The sequence below is a fragment of the Gavialis gangeticus genome, unplaced genomic scaffold (assembly GCF_001723915.1).
Source record: "Gavialis gangeticus isolate Ggan-Ray unplaced genomic scaffold, GavGan_comp1, whole genome shotgun sequence".
Classification (NCBI taxonomy): Eukaryota; Metazoa; Chordata; order Crocodylia; family Gavialidae; genus Gavialis; species Gavialis gangeticus.
The window spans coordinates 42,324,155-42,345,853 of record NW_017728996.1 but is presented as its reverse complement, the minus strand read 5'-3'; the positions used below and the strand labels follow the sequence as shown (position 1 = coordinate 42,345,853).

General features: G+C 38.5%; 1 protein-coding gene across 1 annotated transcript in view; it reads left to right on the top strand.

Annotated features, from left to right (window-relative positions):
- The window catches only part of VPS13C (vacuolar protein sorting 13 homolog C), a 220,119-nt gene that overhangs the window by 84,416 nt on the left and 114,004 nt on the right, over positions 1–21,699 (top strand). The window contains exons 31-45 of the mRNA XM_019504366.1: positions 1,948–2,107; positions 3,011–3,127; positions 4,920–5,023; positions 7,508–7,675; positions 9,052–9,356; positions 9,998–10,145; positions 10,861–10,969; positions 11,474–11,601; positions 13,604–13,757; positions 15,628–15,707; positions 16,498–16,557; positions 17,289–17,451; positions 18,424–18,540; positions 20,050–20,153; positions 21,073–21,240. Coding sequence (XP_019359911.1) covers positions 1,948–2,107; positions 3,011–3,127; positions 4,920–5,023; positions 7,508–7,675; positions 9,052–9,356; positions 9,998–10,145; positions 10,861–10,969; positions 11,474–11,601; positions 13,604–13,757; positions 15,628–15,707; positions 16,498–16,557; positions 17,289–17,451; positions 18,424–18,540; positions 20,050–20,153; positions 21,073–21,240 — 2,085 coding nt within the window. The remainder of the gene's footprint in view (positions 1–1,947; positions 2,108–3,010; positions 3,128–4,919; positions 5,024–7,507; positions 7,676–9,051; positions 9,357–9,997; positions 10,146–10,860; positions 10,970–11,473; positions 11,602–13,603; positions 13,758–15,627; positions 15,708–16,497; positions 16,558–17,288; positions 17,452–18,423; positions 18,541–20,049; positions 20,154–21,072; positions 21,241–21,699) is intronic.

Genomic DNA, 21,699 nt, shown 5'->3' with positions numbered 1-21,699 from the left:
TCATGAGCCACCTGCTACCTAGAGGTATGTAGAAAAAATGATTCAGAGGGTTCTGATTTCAACTGAGATTCAGAGATCAGGCCAAATCTCCATCAAATCAGGGACTGAAGCTGCGCACAGCCCTAGTTCTCAGGCATGGGAGCCTGTCTTGCTAACGCAGTGAGACTCCAGGTTCAGGGTTGTCCTACACCAGCATTAAGGCATGATTGGAGCTAATGCTCAATCCCACAGTTGTGCCTCCTGCCATGCATGTGTGGCATGGCAGGAGGCATAATTATGTGGATCATGCATTAGATACAGTTGTGCCTTTGTCTGCATGTGTAGAGGAGGCCTGAGATAACATGGCTTAAGCCCAACTTGGATTTTCTGTTTTTTCTGTGAGTTGACTGTATTAATGAAGTATGTGTCTTACGGAGAATGCTACTGTTGAAGCATTTTTTTTGTTGTATGCAGATATTAGGCTTAGATGGCTTATATTATTCTGATAGTTACTTAGATGAATTTGGCTTCTGTGGATTGTAAAATGTTAAAATCATTAATAGCTTTGTGACTCCTTCACATAATTAAGATTTTAGTGTTACAGCTTCACAGGCCTTAATATGAGATTGGTAAGGCTAGTTAAGTTATGACCATGGTCAACTTAAAGGGCAATTCCTTGATTACCCTTTATTCCTTCCATCATTTAAATTAAAAAAAGAGCTTAATGTTAGGAAATAGGATAGAAAAGTAAATGTTTTGTCCTTCTTTCTAAACCTGAATTTGAGCCAGAGATTGATGTCAGCTGTTGAATAAAACTCAGATTTGAAATTTGAAGATTGTGTACGTTACTTACTGATCTCAAGAAATTTAATGGAAACAATGTTTGGAAGGGCAGAAAGTGATTTAAGATAATGAGTTGCAGAAGAAAATGAGTCAAGCGCAAATCAAACTCAAATACGTTTAACCATTAAATTTGCATTCTGAACTTGGGTTGTTCTAATTCATGCAAGTTGTTCTAAGTGCTAGAAAATGTTTGGGTTGTACTCTATTTCAGAAGCCTGAAATGCTCCAAATTGCTTATTGTACTTAATGCGGATTCACATACAGAACTTTGGAGGAAGGTGGCCGAGAAAAAACTCGAATTGTTCTTGCACATTGTGGTACTTTCCCACCTAATTTTAATAAGCCTTTTCTAGATGTTTGTCTGACATTTTGTTTGGGAATAACATAAATTTTTGCATCTGTGCAAGGGGTTGGACTAAATGACCTTCAGGGTGCTTTCCAGCTCTGTGATTCTTCATGGAGTCGGTTCCTTCATGGTAAACTGACTAACTTATTTCTGAAAAATGGTTATTGAAGCAACAATCACTTTTTAGTAACTGTTTAAAAAATAATTTGATGGGTATGCAAGGTTCTTTGGGTAAATGTGATATCTTCTATTGGACGAACTAAATAGTTGGAAAATTTGTTCTTTGCAAGCTTTGGGGCGCAAATACCCCTCTTCAGACATTTGACAGGTGTGGCATTTGAGTGATTAAGTGCAAGGCATCATTGAAGTTGCCTCAGGTTTAAATTGGGCACATAAGGGAGATATGCAGAGCCTAAGGTTTTTGGGTGAGATGTTAGATGCCCCTCCATGCCCAAGGGAGGGTAGATACCCCTCACTTCAACCTCCCAATTACCTAGTTGGACCTTCTCTGTGGGATCGGAGTAGGATGAGGCTTGTTCTATGCATTGCCCTTTGCAGATTGGAGAAGAGCTTGTCCATTACTGCTAGATTGGGTGAACTATGTATTTTTGGAGTTGTAACATTCTTGAGAATGTGCTTGAAATTTATTTGTCCAGATGACATCAGACCCTTTAGTAACATGAACTATAGATAACCTGTTCTGATTTGCCTTTTTATAATATGGAATCTTGATTTTTTTTTTTTTTTTTTTTTTTTTTTTTTTTTTTTTTTTTTAATAGGTGGTCTTTTCATCATTAAACCTTCTGCTCCATACGCAAGCGCTTCTCTCTGCTCTCAACTTTCTAACAGATGTTGCTTCAAGCAGGCAGCATTCTAGTGATGAAGGACTGTCACAGATGCAAGGGCAAAAACAACGTGAATATGTTAGCTTGAAGCAAGGTACAGGCCACAGTGTAGTGTCAGCATCAGTATCAAGTTTATCGACTTGCATCATCCAACTGCAGTCTTTGCACACCACTGAGGCAACCATTTCTCTCATCTTTGCATTAATACTAGAGATTTCAGTACTTCAGGGCTGAGTCAAATTGTGCTGTCCTTATTTCTGTGACCTGTGTCACCCCAGCAGTGTAAAGTGAGTCCAGGGTTAGAAATTGCCTCTGCTTGATGTTTTTTCTATTTCCATTTAAACTATATGGACATTTTTGTGTGCTGTGGGATGTGGCACCCAACGCTTTAACTAGTGAGCTGTGCTAATTAAAAGCTCCCACAGCATTGCCATGCATCCCTGTGCTAAAAATGGTGGCGGGGCACTTTGAACTGAAGCTCATTGAATGCGTTTCATTTCGGAGCGCCACACTGCTATTTTTTCGGCGTGGAGATATGCGGTGATGCTGATTCACATGATGTGGAAGGCAGCTGGAGTGCATCAATTTCTGTACTCCAGCAGACCCAATTAACTCAATTTCCAGCACATTGGAGTAGGTTCCATTCATGTGTAATAGGAGCCCAAAATTCCTAAGCTTTGCTTGGAAAAACTGCAGTGGTGTTCGCTAATCTGAATGGGTAGAATATTCCTTGCTTTCCCAAATCTGGCAGTCTGTTTAACTCTGGCCATGTGATCAAGACCCATCACCTAGGCACCTGAGAATTTGGTACCTTTGGGAGCACTAGCATATTTTGAATCGCCTAGCATATTTTGAATCGCATGCAATTTTCCATTGCTTCAGAGAAAGGGGTGGGGAAGAAGCGGAAGCCAAATAATGCATTTAAGGGGTGGAGGAGGGCTAAATACTTAAGCACATAAAGAAAAGCTGCATTATTAACTATTTTCTTTTTTGCTAGTGACCCAAACCTCCAAGGATAAGGACATTTTTCACTTCAAGCTTTTTGCCAAGCTGGGTGCCTTTTGCGTAAATGTTTGTGATGAAAGTAAAAACATTGCTGAAATAAAGATACAAGGTATTGGCTCCTTTACCTCACAAAAATTCCTGCTTTTGTTAAAGAATTAATGAAAAAACTGCTAGTCATTTAATAGATTATAAAGAATAGCTTTAACTTTCCTATGAAGAATGGCCATTATTTTCCTCCTTTTTGTAAGACCCAGTTTTTAGGATTACAAATTCACCTCTTTCTCTCAGATTCTTACAACCTTCAGTAGCATTTCATTCTTTGGCCAGAGTAACTATCTTTGCCAGTGTCTTTCAGGATATATGCAGTTAGCTGGATGTCTTTAGACTTTGTTTAGTATAAGCATAACGATTTTTTATAGAGTCTTAGACTTGCTAGACATTGGGTGCATCTACAAGTGCAATTTAACATGACGCAAGCTCCAGAGCAGTTTGAGCCAGAGTAAATTGCTCGTGGGCACAGCATTTACATGTGCAGCCACAACAGCAGCATTTTGAGCTGGGATGAAGCAGGCGTCAGGCTGGCTGAGCTGAAGAAGTGCAATTTATGCCAAATTTATTGACTTCTACACGTGTGCATTTCAGTGAAGTAAATCGCTCCACTATAAGTTAGTACTATCCCAGCAGCACTGTCTTACAGTGGAGTTGAATAGTTTACTGAGCCCTAATATGGGTGCATGTGTAGATATTTAATTAGCACCCAAATATGTATATTCATGGTCTATTTTCCTGGAAGTCTTCCTTTCAGTTGGAACTTCTTGTATTTCTGATTAGCTGTCAGTAATTTAAGAGTGCAAACAGATGTCACACTTGTGCCTCCATAAATTTTTTTATGGCAGCACAAGTTGCAAGCAAACAGTTGTCCCCACCCTTTGTCATTCTCCAGTTGCCCAAAAATGTTTGTGAGAGCAAACCTAATCAATGTTGACGACATTTTTTTGTCAGGGAGGACATCTGTTCACTTACTGAGTGCCCTGGGAATTCTTCCTGCAGTTTCTGCTGTACCTCTCAACCCAGGTTGCATGTTTGAAGGTTCCCCTTCTTGAAGATCCATGACCTGGGAATCCCCCACAGGGGATGCCTGGGGCATGGTACCCAGGACTGTTGCTCTGAGAACGGGGCCCTTTGAAGCCCCAACACTCTCAGGAGCCCCAGCCCTGTAGGACTGTAAGACAAGTGAAGTCTAATTCTAATGATCAGGGGGATCGGATGGTGCTACAACAAAATGTCTGTCTGCCTACCTTAACAGATGAGGGACTTTTTATTTCAGTCTGACCATTATCGCAGAGTAGAGCAAAGGGGATTACTAACTAATGGCTTGCTTGCTTGCTAGCAAATATCCAACAATTAGTAATGAATGGTTGTGAATGGCATACTAGCAACTGAATATATTCACCAGGTTAGGTGCAAATACTTTCACCCCAGTTTCTCCATTTTAAAAAAAAAATATTTATTTATTTATTTTTTTAACGAAATGCCATGGCAGATGGCATTTGGAGAAATATAAATAGTTACCTCTTTCAGTTAGATTTCGGTGGTGATATATAGTTTGGCTATAAAACACAGCATTTTTATGCCAAGTGTTTTGATTTTTTTTTATTGTCCGCTTTCTCAGAAGGGGTTGCAGGATGCAAGTGTCTTTCTAACTCAAAATCACTTACTTTGTTACATTTTAATAGCTGAAGTCACCCTTGGGGGAGAATGGGGGTAGTAATGTTACAGAATGTAAATTCTGTTACCTTTTCTAAGATCTCCCAAAATTCCAGTCCCTTCTATTTTCAAACTACCAGACTACAATATTTCTGAAGTAGCTTGAATGGTAAATTCATATAAATCTGTTGCAGGTCTCGACTCGTCTGTCTATCTTCAGCCAAGTAACACTGTCTTTTTTGCACGGCTTAAAGACATAATTGTCACAGATGTTGATTCAAGAACTATTCATAAGAAGGTATAATTCCTGGTAACAGGTTTTTGTATGGTTTTATTTTATTTGTATTCTGTGTACAGAATCAAGCAAAAATATTTAAGAACAAGCAAGTGAAACACTTGCAACTAGGCTTGCTAGAATTGTTGAAGTAATTTTTATGGATAATTTCAATACTTATTTTTAAGATTTATTTAGATTTTTTATCAGTTTAAACTTTCAAGATTGCTTGAAATGAGGTGTGGGGGTAGACAATTTATTAATGACATTATTATAGGGTAGCTTAATTCACTGCAATGACAAATATGTAACTACTGTAGGACTGCTGGCCACTGAGCAGCAGAGCTGCTATCAGTCCTGGTTTCAGCTGCCTGTAGCCCCCTCATTTGCTTGTCACTTCCTTTTACTTGGTTCTCAGTCCCCTGGGGTTTCTGTGAGTTGCAGTCCAAACTACAAGCAGCATGGTTCTGTAGAACTGCTCCTTCTGTCTTCACGTACTCCATCAGCCATCATTTTTCTTGCATCTCCTTTCTGTGTATTTCAGTTAACGATGGAAATATTTTTTTTGTTGGCCTGTGAGTGAAGTGAAATCGACATTTATCAGCATTCACCAATTTATTTATGTATTTTTAATTGAATCCTGGCAAGCCTAAATATAATAAGCTGTATGAGTTTGTTTACACAAGTGTAAAAAGATGGCTGCATCACCCTTTGAAATGTGAGCTAAGTACTTGAGTGGAAAGGTGCTTTCTGCTGTTTTTAAATGTGCATGTATTTACTTACTGTAAATTATAACAAATCAATACGCACAGATGATTCCAGGGAACTAATTATAATCAATTTTGTACTGAATAAAAATTCTCAGGTGAATAGTGAGCATAGACCAGAGGCAAGGACTAATAGGCAGATAATATAGTGTAGGATCTTCCTTTAAAATCTGATTTCTAGAACCAGGTTTGGGAGATTGCATATACCCAATTCAGATAAGTAAATATCACAAGCACATTGAAAAAGAGGTTTGTAGTATTAAATCACACTCTCTAAATTTCCATATAGTGGGAAGCATGACAGCAAAGCAAATGGCTTTTTGTCTTACAAATGGGAGCGTTTAATGAAATACAGGAGGTGTTAGGTTGTCTTAGTCTTTCTACACATTTACGTGTTGGTATTGGATCAAATTATTGCAGTTATGACCTACTGACGAGTTCTAGTTTTCAAATTGAAGGTTTAAATCAATTCATTGTAAATAATACGAATAGTCTCTCAGAGAAATGAAGTTTTTATGATTCTGCATAAAGATCTATAAATAAAGATTATACAACACCAGTAATGCACATCAAAGACTTGAAACTCAAGTCAAGAAGCTTGCAGTATTATATTCCAGTTACCTTTTTATTGTTTTTACTGAGAGTGGGGGCATGGTTAGGCATTAAAGTTGTAGGAGCAGTTAAATAATTTACATAAACATTATAACTTCTTGCATTTCTGAACTAATAATACATTTTCATAAATTAAGCAAGAAAAGGCAATAAATAAGCAAAAAGGGGAAAAAAATCAGAGGTTATTGTTCGCATCAGTCGTTTAATGTTGGTTATGTTTTGCTCAAAGAATGTATATGTATTAAAAATAAAATTACTTCCTGGTTTTGTACTTAAGAATGAGAATTTGGTGATGTGAAAGTCCTTTTCAGTACCAGATTAATGAAGGCTGGGATTCAGCAGTCTGGAAAATAGAGGAATCATGCATGCAATCTGGTGTAGGGATCATATTTTGCATGCAGGTGTTAGACTTGTGTTACATGCATAGATGAATGAAGAAAAAAAGGTTGTACATGAATTGCAGAAAATATGGAATAATAAGTAACTTGTGTCCCTCAGGTTGCTATTGAACTGGAAAGGCATTCCTGTTTTGAGTTCTGTGTTCAGGGTGTGGCATTTTAACAAACAGTGTACAATTTTTCCATACATAGTACATCTAAATTTTTTTTAAAGAAATGCTTTCAATTTTTTAACCTTAAGTTTGAGGAATTTCTGATTTGAACAACTGATTGTATTGGATACCTGGAAACATACTTTTATTTGAATAAAGGTTCTTCAGTTTTGGCTAGATTATGAAAAATGTCAATAGACTTCAGAATGGACACTCTTAGCTTGGCTTGGCTTCATTACTTGAATCAATTGTTGATTGCATTCATATGCTAAAGTCAGGAATTCATTAAAGAAGCTATATAGCTTTTGCATGGAATTGGACTACTACAAATTTCTGGATATAAAGATAAATTTGAGAATTGATTAGATATTTGAAAAATGTGTACAACTACTTAAGCCACAAATAAATGTAGGAGGAGTACTCTTGGTGCTTTAACACTTTGGACTTTTCATATTCAGTTTACTTGTTTTCCTTCTTCATAAGCCTCCAGCAGACTGCTGTTGTTTCTTTTTAAAAAAAAAGTTAATAACTTTATTTTCTACTAAGATGGTGGTTTCAAATACTGTAAATCTCTTTCAGGCTGTCTCTATTGTAGGAGATGAAGTTTTCAGTTTCAACTTGTCATTATATCCATATGCTACTAAGAAAGAAGCCTATGTTGATATGTCCAAAGTAGATGGTGTTATCTCTCTGAAAGTAGGCTGCATCCAGATAGTTTATCTTCATAAATTTCTCACATCGCTTCTGGTAAGATTTGCAGTTTGCTTATGCTACGTTGCTAAATTAGCCTTCTTTGTGTACATTCGCTTCATGCAAGCTACTGAACTTGGTGTCTGTTACAGAGGAATAGACTTGGTTCTTACTGCATACCAGTAGGAATTTGAATGATTGAAGCATTTCTATTAATTTCTGCTTGCTTAAATTTCAAACGATAATACTGATTTTGTTTTTTAAGAGTTTGACTTTCTTTTTACTAGGGGAAACGCTTGCTGTTTTGTGTACTGCCTCACTTACTGTGTAGAACCAGAAATCGGCGTAAACATGGAAACCAGCATTAAAAATATGTTCTCAATTGTCACAGTTGGGTGTTACTCTTCCCATGACCTACAATTCATGAGACCTAATTTTTCTCCTTTTTATTCCTAAGTAAAAGTCCTATGAAGTATTTATTTAGAATTATTTGCAGCATACGCTTCCATTTTATACAAAGCTTTTATGAAGTAAGTGCTTCTACCTACTAGACAGGACTCAAACTTTTTTAAGTAGGATTTATAGCACACACCTGTGCTTCATGTTTCAAAACTGTATCTTACATTTTGGCTACTTACACAGAACAAAGAGGTTGAGTATTGTAAATTACTCACAGTTAGAACTGTGTTTTAAGGCACTGCTACTGAATGATTAAAGAATTAAATTGGCCAGAAGTTCCACTTGCTTACACACCACACTCCTTTCTGTGTTGTAGTGATTTCTGAAGGGTGCATAGGTATTTCAAAGTATTCATGTTCTGTTTTAACTAAAGCACTGCATGATGTTCTTTAAAAACAAACAAACAAAACCCCAAAGCCCACCAAAAAACAAGACACTAGTTTGAATTAACTCCTCCTGGTATTCTTAATGCTGAATGCCCCAAGAAAATGCAAGTTATTATACTTAAGGTCTGAGCTAGGCTTTTTCAAGTCTTCCAAAGATGTTTTACTAGTCAGCTTGCAACTGAATAAATGAGAATTTAGTGGTCCAAATTGATTTAAATGCCTTTGAAATCATACCCCTCAACTCCATTCATAGGTGAAAGATCAGTTTCCACAGTTGAACTATATTGTGGAATATTGTAGTGCATGTTCTTCTTTGTAGGACCTTAAAGGCAGAGCGGGGAGGGGAAAAAGCTCACAACTCTAAGAAGTAAATGACAGCATAATTACAGAGCAAATATAAATTCAGTTATGCCCAATAATACAAAATTTCAATTAATACTTTTTTGCCTGCCTGACAGAGGTTATCTCCTTTCTCTTCAAATGTTTTTTTGATGTAGGATAAGTTAGGCCAGAAAACATAGCCATTCTTTATTCTTGACTGCTAACAGCTTTGTTTTTCCCTTTTCCTCTCTGTTTTTTGATTTACAGAACTTCCTGAGCAACTTCCAAACAGCAAAGGAGGCACTGAGTGCTGCTACAGTCCAAGCTGCAGAAAAGGCTGCAACCAGTGTGAAAGGCCTGGCTCAGAGGAGTTTCCGCCTTTCAATGGACATTGATTTAAAAGCTCCAGTTATAGTCATACCTCAGTCTTCGGTTTCCCATAATGCTATAGTAGTAGACCTTGGCTTGATCAGAGTACAAAACAAGTTTAACTTGGTATCTGTGGAAGATGCTTTACTCCCTCCAGTTGTTGATGAAATGTGTGTGCAGCTCACAAAGCTCAAGGTGTCTCGGTACGTTTTGCTACATTAAGGTTTAACAGAACAGTCAAGAGTTTATCTAAGCACTTTGTGGCACGACATGAAAATGTGTTGCTGTGTGGGCATACAGGAATTCCAGTCCCTTTCCTGGAGTGCTAGGGTCACCTCCAAAGGCAGGCTCTCTAGTCAGGGATGTAATAGGGAGCTGCTGACCCTGAGGGAGCTTGGGATAGAGGGTAGGATGTCAATGATTGTGGTAGCAGGGGCAAAGAACTGCTTTCCTTGTCCCTGCCAAGCTCAGGTTGTGCTGCAGCCAAAGCCCAGCTTTTGCTGGGCAACTTTTAAGTGGTGGCAGGAACGCGTAATGCTACAGATAAGATACCTTTCCATGGCCTAATTTTGCTTCCCAAAGGTTATGTGACTTGACTTTTCTGATTTTTAGAATTGTGTGTGATGGGACCAAATATTAGTCCCAATCTTTAATTTACCTTTCATTTGAAAGGTGCATGAATCTTGAAACTCATTTAAATACAGGTGTTGACTATATAGAAACTTATTTGCATTTTTCCAATTCTTTTTATTTTCCTTAGCAAATTGTGTATGTTCTTGGGGACTCCTAGATATTAAAACATGTCATTATAGTTCTGTTTCAAATTTTGTTTGATCTTTGTTAGGACAAGTGTACAGCCAGGTTTTCCACTTTCTGACATTCAGATACTTCATCCTATCAACCTGAATCTGACTGTGAATCGAAACTTAGCTGCAGCTTGGTATCGTACAATTCCCATGTTGGAAATCAAAGGGTGTCTTGATATCTTGAATGTAAGTGTTTATTTCAAAATAAACTAACTAGTAACAGTGAACACAATGATGATCTTTATGTTGCTTTGCTTTTAGGCATAGATAGCACGCTGTGTAATTATATTGAAACCTAATGCTTTGTTCTGTGGGTATGGAGAAGGATTAATGTTTCTGTCTAAATGTCAGCAAAGAATGACGTGGAGTTTCATTAACATTTCAGGTTGGTTAGGGGCGAACGACACTTCTTGCATTGTTACCTTTAGAGGAAATTGAAGTAAATAGGCATAATTGTCTTTTTGTTGAAAGAATACAGCAAATACATTCTTTTAAAACAAAAGAAAATACTATGATAAGCAATCTAGAACGTATTACATTTGTAGGAAAGCCACATGAGCTTTAAGTCTTTTAGAAATAAGATGCTGTAAGGAAAAGCATATCCCATTTATATCTAGCCAGGTGGTTTTTTCATGGTTCTAAGGGGCATAACCTATTGGGTGGCATAGGCTTCTTTTCTATGGAGCACATATCAAGACTTGTGAGGACTATAATGAAACCTGGATTGTGATGTTTGACTCGGTTTGTTAGCTTGTTTGTTTTTGGTGTTGATGAGTGTGATGCGTAGTAGATAAGCTAGAATATTCTGGCCATGAATGCTGCTTTCCTATATTAATTCTTGAATACTTTAAAGACCTGATAATGCATGATCTGCTGAAAAAAATTTACTACTTCTTCATAGGTTATTATAAGTCAGGAAGATTTGAATGTTTTGCTGAAGGTACTGACAGAAAATCTTGGTGAAGCAGATGATAAGTTAAATGAAACAAAAACAGTAGTGCAAAAGGAAGGTAGGAACGATTTTCTGTTTTGTTGTCTAAACTATAAAAGGAGTATTTATTTTCAAATATTCTTCAGTAGAACTAAAGAGATTTAAAAAGCAGGAGTAATTATTCCATGTTGTATACATCTCTTGCACTACCTAATAGAATATGTTATCTTGGGGTTTGTGCTTTTTTTTTTTTATACAACCTCTACTCACGTTGTTTTATGTTTGGTTGTTTGAAAGTAAAAATATGAGAAGCAGCAGTTGGTAATTTTTAACTAAAAATTTACATCGAGTTAGGGAATCATTCAACTGGTGAACTTAAGTTTTACTCCTGGAATATAGATACCTGTAATGGTTCTATTACTGAGTCCATTTCAAGGTTCACCATTGGGGGGGAAGTTACCTTCTGCTATTTAGTGCTATCAATGCCAATTTTAAACAGCCTAAATAGAAATATATAGAGATGGTTTTTGTACCATATGAATTGTAGTAATATTTCTTTGAAACCATCACTTGCAAATGGCAGGAAAAACTAGAGGAACTGAGACCACAATGTCAACACAGAGCACTCCAGAAGAAACTTTGCCTGGTACAGCAGAAGTAGCATTACATGAAGATGTTACCAATGTATTGCTTAATTTTGAAATAAAAAAGGTATGGATCTCAATGTAAAGATTTGCTTATCTCGGTGAACCGTAAGTTACAAAGCAGCTATATCAGGTTACATCAACTAACACAGATTAGCCATGAAGCCCACATACTTGATTTTCAGTGAAGTCATCTGTGTTTGGGTAGGGTTGGCATTAATGGACTTCACAGGTTCCATTCATTCAAGTAGAGCAAGTCTTTGGTTGCGTATAGCATGTTTTTCTTTCTGTGACCAAATTAAGTAAAATAAATGAAGTAGAATGAGAACACAGACTAATTTAGAGGTAGCTACAACCTTTTCCCCAAGCAAAATAATACTGAAATTATGTACAGTCTTGCATAACAGAGGCATGAGAACTTGGTGGAAAAATTTGTTCTTTCTTCCTTGAGGATGGATATTTGTAGTATTTGTACAAAATGCTTTGATTACCTTCTTCTGAAGAACAAATCTTGTCACTTTCCTAGGTGAACATGGATGTGACTCCCCCAAAAAGGAGTAATTCTACGTAGGCTGTTGAAGTGAAATATGATTTCTTATCCCCAGAGGAGAAAGAAAGCCTTTTTGCAATGCTGACTTCTTTTGCTCTTTTGGAAATTTAAAATTGGGTTATACAAGTTTAGGCCCAAGTTGTTGCTTACTTTGAGAGAGTGGGACTACCTCAGATATGTAATAAGGTGTATGCTTCCCAGGACAGTTTTTTATTTTGGCTTTAGTTCCATCAAATTTAGAGTAATTTCAGGTCATTTAAGCTAACTACAGACATTCAAAAAGCCCCAGGCTAATTGGATTCAAGGCAGCCAGCCCCCTGCAGTGGCCCATACTAGTAACTGGGGGGCAATAGAATGTTTCTCCCAGCTGTGGGCTACCCCTGGCCTTAATTGGCTGCCCAGCACGTGCTTTTAAACCCTTGCAGTCCCCAGTAGCACCTGGCTGGGGGTCTGGTGCTGTGGTAGGGGAGGGGGTGGTTTGCCTCTTCCACCCTTTCTTATCCTTCTCAGCTGGCCTGAAGAGTGGTAATGCTCTGGGTAGGGAGGTCCTGAGGTCCTGGCGGGATTCCAGAGGGGTGTTGCAGATCCTCCTCCGCTGGAGCAGGCAGCACAGCCCAGGGCTGCAAAGCACTGTGGGAGGCCCAGGGACTGAGTTACTTTGAATGAGGGGGGAGGCAGGTGGGAATCTGGGACAGAAGTTCCGTAAACCAGTTTAACCAAAATCAGTTCGGTCTGATGCTGCACCCAACCAGGCTTAGCTTAAACCAGTTTTGGCCACTTCTTAAAGTGGCTTGAGTACACAGAAATTCTGTTCTGTTACAGGTTTAAATCAGATTCTGATCATCTTGAACTGGTTGATGTGTAACTTCTGACCGTAGTCTTACAGCCCCTGATCAAGGTCCCCATTGTATTGTACAGCAGATATGTTCCCTTGTGGAACTTAGGCTGAATTTCCAGAGGAATGGCTGTAGTAGTTGTTGCCCCTTGATAGTTTCCCCAGAGTTTTTTCTCAGCTGTTGAATTTGAGACCGAGACTGATGTAGGCCTTCCTGTGCTATATGAGTGCCTCAGTGCCCCCAACCAGGGGCTAGGAGCTTTTTGCCCATGTCGGTGAACCAGTGTTCTGTTCTAGATTACTAATGGTTCTCTTTGCCCTAGGCGCTGTTGTTTTGTTGGGGACTAGTTGTTCAGCAGAGCGAAATTGCTACTTCATAGTAGCTAATTTAAAATATCTTTTAAGATGGGGATTCATTGCAAGTGTCAGATAAAAGGATAACAAAGATTTTTCTTTGATTATTGTTACAGACTTGCAGTAAACCTATTTTTTCTGGAGTGAATATAAATCTAAAGACACTGACTTGAAACAGGGTTGGCAAAGTACCTGTAGAACATCATGGGCATAGACCTGTTTGAAGCAAAGGAACAACGCATTAAGGCTGGCATGGCTGGTTGGGGAATAATTGAGAGTGTCTTAATTTACTGGACCATAGTAAATTTTTTTCCCTCCCTCCCCTACAAGGTTGTAGTAAACTTGATGAAACAGGGGCAGAAGGGGCCTCCTTTACATACCCTGACTGTACTGCAGCTTGGAACTGAAACAAGAATTAGAAACCATGATTTGACTGCAACAACATATCTGAGGAAAATCATTATGAAGTGCCTTGAATTTACTGGTAAGGTCATTATAGCTTAACATTTACAGTTAAGTTAGGTAGTCATTCTACTCGTGAACTTAGGTTTTACTGCTGGAATATAGATACCTGTAATGGTTCTATCACTGACACCATTTGCAAGATTCACCATTGAAGAAAAGTTACCTTCTGCTATCTAGTGCTATACCTAGCAGGCTAGTGCAGCTGTAAGGTGGGACAGTTAAGCACTAAATGCATAAACTGGTTAGAATTGCAAGAATATGGGTAGAAATAGCAAGAATATTAATTTAGTGATTCTACCCCAATGTAATGGTGTTGTAAGAGATGATGGTTATGTTACTTAAAATGCTGTTTTTACTGCTACAGTTGCTTTATTGAGTTCACCACACACAATTTATTTATTCTATCCAAGTCGGTGTAGATCAGTTTGGAGTTACTGCATTGCAAAATATTTGTCCTATACAGATTAAGTGTGCTGACAGAAATGACATTTTGTTGTACAATCGGCCACATAACTACAGCTGACAGAAGTTCATGGCTGTAAAGTGCTTGAAAAGTGCCAGATCACACTGCAAATGAACCCTCATTAAATGGAAGTCCAAAGCAGAGTGCCTTCACTAACTTTTTTCTTAGTGCAGACCAGGAGCAGAGCTGGGCTAAAGCAGCCCAGTCCCATCCCCAGTGCTGTCTTCACAATGGAAGGGAGGGTAGGGAGTTTGTCTGGGCTTTGTCTACTCCCAGGTAGGGGGGCTGCAATCCTCCCCTGGCAGCACAGGCTGCGTAAACCCCAGAATAGACCTCACTCCCCTTCCTTCTCTCCTTCCCATCCTGAATCAGCACCAGAGCTGGGGAGAGGGTGGGGTGCTAGGGAAAGAGGCTGCAGACATGTAGCCTCTCTTGCTCAATTAGCTCCAAAATGGAGCCCCATGCTCCACCCTCCTGATTCAGCAGTGAACATCTGCTGGGTCAGGAGGGTTGGTCTAACTCGTAGTGTTTTCTGTGAAGCACCATGAGTTAGACTGGGGAGCTGCATGTCTGTCAGCACTCTAAGTGGAGTAAATAGCCCATTAACTGTAATTCAGACTGTTGGCCTATAGTAGAGCTTTGCATGCACTCTCATCTAGTTTGAGTGTAAGCATAACTTATGTTGAGAGAAACTTGTGTGGGTGGTGGTAGAGGCAAAACTTGAACTGTTGTTTGAGGAAACAATGAAAAACGAGCCTTCAGTCTTGCATTTAATTGCACAACCTTTTTGGGCAATTAAGCATGCAAAGAAAAATACTTTTGTTTTATTTCTTCAGAAAAAAATGAGATCCATTTTTTCCAACACCTTCAAACACAACATTGCTTTGTAAAAGTTTTACATGTGCAGTTTAAAATTCTAGCCTCTGCTTGTGTTCCTTAAATTAAAAGGAAAAAATAATGGTTAAATTTAAGATGAGAAGGAAGAATTTTGCCCTCTGCCTGCCTTAGGTTGGAAAAGATATACATGTATTACAACTGAAATACCTAAGAAGTAACTGCATTTTTCTGCTAAGAAAAAGAATGTGTATTGTGTTACTATCAGCTGTAATGGGATGGAGGACTCAGTAAGGTCATACCTCTCTCTCTTTCAGTTAAACTTTTTTTATTTCATAAATTTTTTTTATGGCCATCACTTAGTTTTGATTAAGAAGTTAAATAGAATATTATTTTTCTAATTAGTTCTTTAATCTGCCTTCTTTAAACCAAAAGGGTACTACTTTCCTTGTTTCTCATGATGCTTTACTTGAACTTTTTAAAAGGTTTAGTCGCATCACAGTTGCATCAGTTCTGTGGATATGTATGTAAAACGTGGTAGACTAAAGAGATTTCAAATAAAATAAATGTATGCATCACATTTCCTCTACAGACTCAAGGGGAGAGCCTCTTTATATTATTAACTCTGCAAATGAAACTGCTGAACATCTTCTGAAAATGGAATACATAAAGGTTCTATTTTTATTTACTTGGACAAGTTTTTTTTAATAAAGTTTATGCTTTGATCCTACAGATGTTTAACAGTCACTCAGTTTTAACCATAAACAGAAATATTTGCAGGATTAAGGGCTAAATCACAAAATCCTATGCTGGGTACTTTTTGATGATATTCCTTATTCCAGTCCTGCTTATTAGTTTGTAGTACACACTGGCCAAAAGGTCAGTCGAAGTCATAGAAACCAGTCCATTTTCAAAATGATCGAATGTGTCCTTTTTGTTGGGGACAAAGATCTTCGGTCTTTTCAAGTAGAAATATTTTGGATGGAACATTTTTATCCTAAAGGAGTGATAGTAGTTGTAGCACAGGCTCAGCATCACCAACAAATTGTAGAGAATAGACTAAGGTAACCTTTTAGAAAGGATAGATGGACAACGTAAACTTTACAAAAAGGGAAGTTCAAATATCCTTTGGGAGGTACTAGATATTATTAAGCAGCATGGGTATATGAAATGCTGTCTCACTTAGTGGGCCAAGTGCAGCGGTTACAAAACTTCATCAGTGTTTTATTCGTTGAATTCAATGCATAGAACCCATTTATCTGTTGCACTAAAACATTCTTTAGAAAGACACAGTCTTCAAAATTCAGACTTCAAGTAATGGTACTTTCATAATAATATTATAATGTTTGCTTATGCTTGTGTTTGTTAGCTTGCATCTTAATTCCAGTTTTTAATTTTACTTCATCTGCTTAAGAACATGAATTTGTGTGCCTCAGTCTTGATTATCTCTATCTTTCAATAGGCTGATGCAGATGGACCAGACTTTAACACAAGTTACAAAAATACCAAGCAAGCAATAAATGTAAGTATAAGAAATAATTCCCAAATCTGTAAAGTCTTTTAATACTCTGATACAATATTTTGATATGGGATGGAACACCAAGCTACTGAGCTAACTGGAACTGATATCTGCAATTATGAAAACATTCTGTTCCCAAAATGTGACTCAAGTGAAAATTGCTAAGTACCTTGTTAACATCCCTTGTTTATAGCTGTTTTCACTGCCCTCTTTTAGCATGTTTTTGAAGCAAGCAAGGCTTTTCCTTGTTAGAAAACAGGGACTGGTGTAAGGTGGTCTATTATAAAGCTATAGTTGCTGAAGCAATTTATTGCTTCACACGCAACTTGCCAAATGGCAGTTATTGGGGTATATAGGGGATACCTCAGCGATTAGTAAAGACAGGGACAGCGGCTGTCAATAGAATTAGCAGTTGCTTCAGCATAGGGAAAGCTGTGTGTGCTTAGATTTGGTGTCTCTGATATTCACTAACACTTTATCTTTTTACTTAGCTTGTCTCTCCCTCACTGTTCTGACAGTGATTGGTGAGGCAAGTAGGATGGTAATATTTCGGTCCCTTCCTTTTGTATGCATTTACCATACCATTCCATATTCAGAAATGCACCTTACATACAGGAAGTAATTTTCTCTTAATGTCGGTGAAGATAATTTTGAAATAACTCTATGAATGTAAAATGGACCGATATCCTAAATTCTAAGACAGCATATTTTTTTCCTTTGTTCCCATGTTTAAGGTGTCCTTCTCATGTCTGGATCTGTTACTCCACACAGAAGCCTTGCTTTCTATTTTAAACTTTTTCACATACAGCGTTCCATCAGGTGGCCTTCCCAGCATTGATAAAGCATCTGTTCAAAGACCTCAAATAGGTGATCAAAAAACCAATATTCTCAAAGCAGGTACAGTGACTATAGCAGTTCCTCATCTGTTACTGGTAGCTTAACACTAGATTTTGGTTGATCAGTGCTGTTATTAAGCAACAGTGTTGTACTTTTGTTAGCAAAGCAGAACTCCTGCGCTGGCTACATGTGGGGGGGGAAAAAACACCCCACCTAAATAACAATATTATATTTTAAGTGTAGAAAGGTCACATTCTTAGTAATTATTGTGTTTTAAAGATGGCTATTTTTAACTATTTGTTAAAAACTTTATAAATTTGTAGCTACTTGCATTGAGTAATTTTTCTAGAAGAAATGCCTTCATTTTGCAGTTTCCCTATGTTGTCTTTCACCAAAACTTTAAACCTTGCTTTACTAGACCTAAGGTAATTCATTAATGAACTTCTATATCACCCTTTGCACTTGGATATCCTCTCCATTACCCAGTTAGATAACTTCTTAACCAATTGACTAGTCACATGATTAACATGAGTTTCTCTGCAACTTCCTTTCTTAGAAATACGAAAAGCAGTATTTTGATTAAGTGTAAGTAGGTGTTTTCCAGTGTATGTAAGGGGCTCCTAGTAAATTATGGGAAAATGTTCTCAATTGCGCTTTGAGAAATTCTTTCTACTTTTCATATCTCGGGGACTTAGACCTTGTGAGAATTTTTAAAGGGCAAAGTAGTTAATTTTTATAACTTATCAGTGTTGCAGAGAGAATACATAATTATTGTGATGTTCCAGCTGTTGCACCAAACCCTGTCACAGATTACCTTGGCCTAATACTGCACTTTTCATAAGTGCCTGCCTCAATATTGTTTCCTGCTAGCATGACTGTATAGAATGCTTGCATCTATTAAAAAAGCTAAATGTCACTTTGTTCAAAGGTTTCACTAGATAACTTTTGAGCAATGCATACATACAAAATGCCTGTTATGCTGCTGTGATGCTTGTGGTCTCTGATTATGGTTTTGTGTTTTTTGCTATTCAGTATCTAGTAGTTCATCCCATGATGATGCATATGACTTGAAACTCACTGCAAAGTTGAATGCATTCAATGTTTTTGTCTGCGATCAGAACTGTAACATTGCAGATATTAGAATAAAAGGTAAGTTATGAGCTTAGTGCTACAAATAGTTGAATATAAAGAAATTTATTTTCGTTTCTATTCCTCATTAGTTCTGAAGAGCTAAAGTAACAGCTGTAATGCACAATGAAAGTTGTTATATAGGAATATTTCAATATCTGTTAACTTCTATCATAGGACACAGCAGAACTAGACATAAATGAAATGCTTAAAGCAGCCAAGTTGCATGTAAGGGAAGAAAAGCACTTAAGTAAAGATGCACAAGATTTTCATCTATTTAAGCAAATCAGAAAACAAAACCAAATAATCTAGTCACTTGTTAGAAGTAGGTCAGACTTAAGCCTTTCTAAATACTGAGACACTCCCATCATCTGACTATTACAGTGGTGCTCAGCCTTTTGCCTCTCGGGTCAAATGTGTGGAGCAGGGCCAGTCAGTAGGCAAAATCAGACTCCATGTCCCAGGATCCGGCCTGGATCCAGACTGGGGCTGCCCCCAGCCATCCCTGTGTGCTGCGATCAGTGCCCTGGGACCCCACGCTGCCCCCCCGGCTCTGTGCTGCGGTCAGGCCTCATACTGCCCCAAGTACTGGTTCTGACATGTAGGACTACAGCTCTGTATACTTACAGACCTGTGGGAAGCTCCGCAGACTAGATGACAAGCCAGGGATGACAACCCAGGTGTTGAGCACCTTTTGGATCAGTATACTTCTGCAGAGTTAGTTTTACATTCAAAGCTTAAATGATCAGGCAAGAGGATTTAAGTCTAGTGCTCGGAGTAAATTGAGAAGCATTTTTCCTCTGTTAAAACTCAGTAAGAAATGCACTTGCATATTAAGAGTTTCTAGTAGGCCTGTGCAAAGTGGCTAGTATTTACTTTGGATTTAGATTTGGCTGATTTTGGGGGACACTGATTCAGTTTGGTGATTCAGATCACTGTCAGGTTTTTGTTTTTGGCTGAATCTGATTTGGCCACTGCCGAGTCATCCAAATCTCCGAATCAGGCCCATCCCCTGCCCCCTGTTATTGGCAGGGGAGCAGGCAGGGGATGGGGCCTGGCAGGGATCCCCCCATGGTCCCCTCCCTCCTCTGCTCTCTACTTACCAGCATGGAGTCTGGATCCAGCTCCCTGCTGCAGTGAGTGGGGAGTACCTGAATCACTGAAGCTCTCCAAATCTTTTCTGAATCAATTCAGAGAGCTTTGAATTGATTCAGGCCTTTTTAATTCGTCTCCTGATTTGATTCTGAGATTGAGCCAGCGAATAGGGCTGAATTTCCTCTGAATCTAATTATAGTTTCATACCTTCTAGGGTCAGAAGGGACCCGAGTAGATCATCTAGTCCAACCCCCTGCCATGGCAGGAAAGAGTACTATTAGTAGTAGTAGTATAGAATTGGTACCCAAAGCTTTGCACAGCCCTAGTTTCTAATATAAAAGGATTTCAAAAAGCACTTCTGTGTGTTCCTTGCAACATAGTAACAACCTGTTGTTAGTCTGAATTAACTTTTGAGCTTTTTCTCCTTTCCCCTAGGAATGGACGCATCAGTTTCTGTAAAAACTAAAAAAATAAAGGTTTTTTCCAGACTTGAGGACATCATCATTACCAATGTTGATCCATGTACCATTCATAAAAAGGTGACTTCTACAATGTAAATAGTGAAACAAAACTAGTTTTAATACAACTACAGAGAACCATCACTTAATGCAGTGGTGCTCAACCTTTTTGGCTGTGTGGGCCAGAGAAGTGGCAAAGTGCCCATCTTCAGGCCAGATTTGGGTTCTGGGGGCCTGCTACTGCCACCTCCCAACTCTGTGCGCCACCCACCTCCCGCATACTGGGATTGGATCCTAAGGAGCTAGGCACTGCCCCCACCCAGCTGTATGCTGGAATCAGTTGCCAGATCCAGCACGCAAGGCCTGGGGGCTCTCCATGGTTATAGAGATTTGGTAGTAGGAGTGCTGTGCAACTATTCCCCTTGCAGCCAAATTTCTGGATGATTGGGGAGCCCTGTGGGCTGGATGATGTGGAGCTTGTGGACTGGGGGTTGAGTCAGGCTTAATGCATTTCGTTATGGTTTATGGAAGACAAATGTGCAGTAAAGTCTCTCTGTTATCCAGTGTGTCCGGGGTAAGGGGATTGCTGGTTAGGTAAAAATTCCGGTTATCTAAAAACCTCCAGTAGGGATTTTCAGATGACCTCTGAGGGTCTGCGGGTGGTGGCTGCACATGGAGCTAGGGAGGGAGGGGTGTGGTGGCAGCTGCCCGTGGAGTGGCAGCAGCACAAGGTCATGGGTGGCAGCAATTGCTGCGGCATGCAAACATTTCTCTGCAGCCGGCTGGAAATTCCAGGTAATGGAATTTCCGCTTAGTTAAATGCCAGGTAGTGGAGATTTTACTGTAATACTTCAATAGTGATTTTTGAAATAAATGTGATGCTTTAAATGCAATAGAACTTGAAAAAATACTCTAGGATTGCTAGTTCACTGTTGCAAGTTATTTCAGAGGAATGCTAAGTTTATAGAAGTAATACAGTAGGTTAATCTAATTCTTTCAGGTTGTCTCCATAATGGGAGATGAGGTGTTTCGGCTCAAAATGTTCCTTTATCCTGATGCTACTGCAGGAGAAGCATATACTGATATGTCTAAGGTAGATGGCAAAGTATCTCTGAAAGTTGGCTGCATTCAGATAGTATATCTCCAGAAATTCTTCATGTCACTTTTGGTAAGACTTGAGCTTTATTTCTTTTCATCAGCATTTACTATAACTTGGTATATGTTTATTTTCAGTTTCTGTTAATTACTTGTAATTATTCCATAGTGATAGAAACATCCAGCAGAAATTTATCACCAAGAAGCAATGGCATTTAAGCTGTACTGCTCAGTGATAGAATAATAAAGAGGGAAAGACTTGAGAGAAACTGCAAGTAACACCACACGACTTGCAGTTTAGCAAATAATTTGACCTTGACATGGTTGCAAACAGTTTGTGTTGATATCTAGTCAGCAAAAAAAAATAATTACTTGTAATTTGTGAATATAAACAACATATTCTGGTCTAGATGACAGTTTCCATTACTGTTGAAATAGAGTATAGGAAAGCTAAAATCTTATTAGGCCATTGTCTTGTGAAACTACAGGCATACCTCGGAAATATTGCCGGTTCGGTTCCAGACCACCGCAA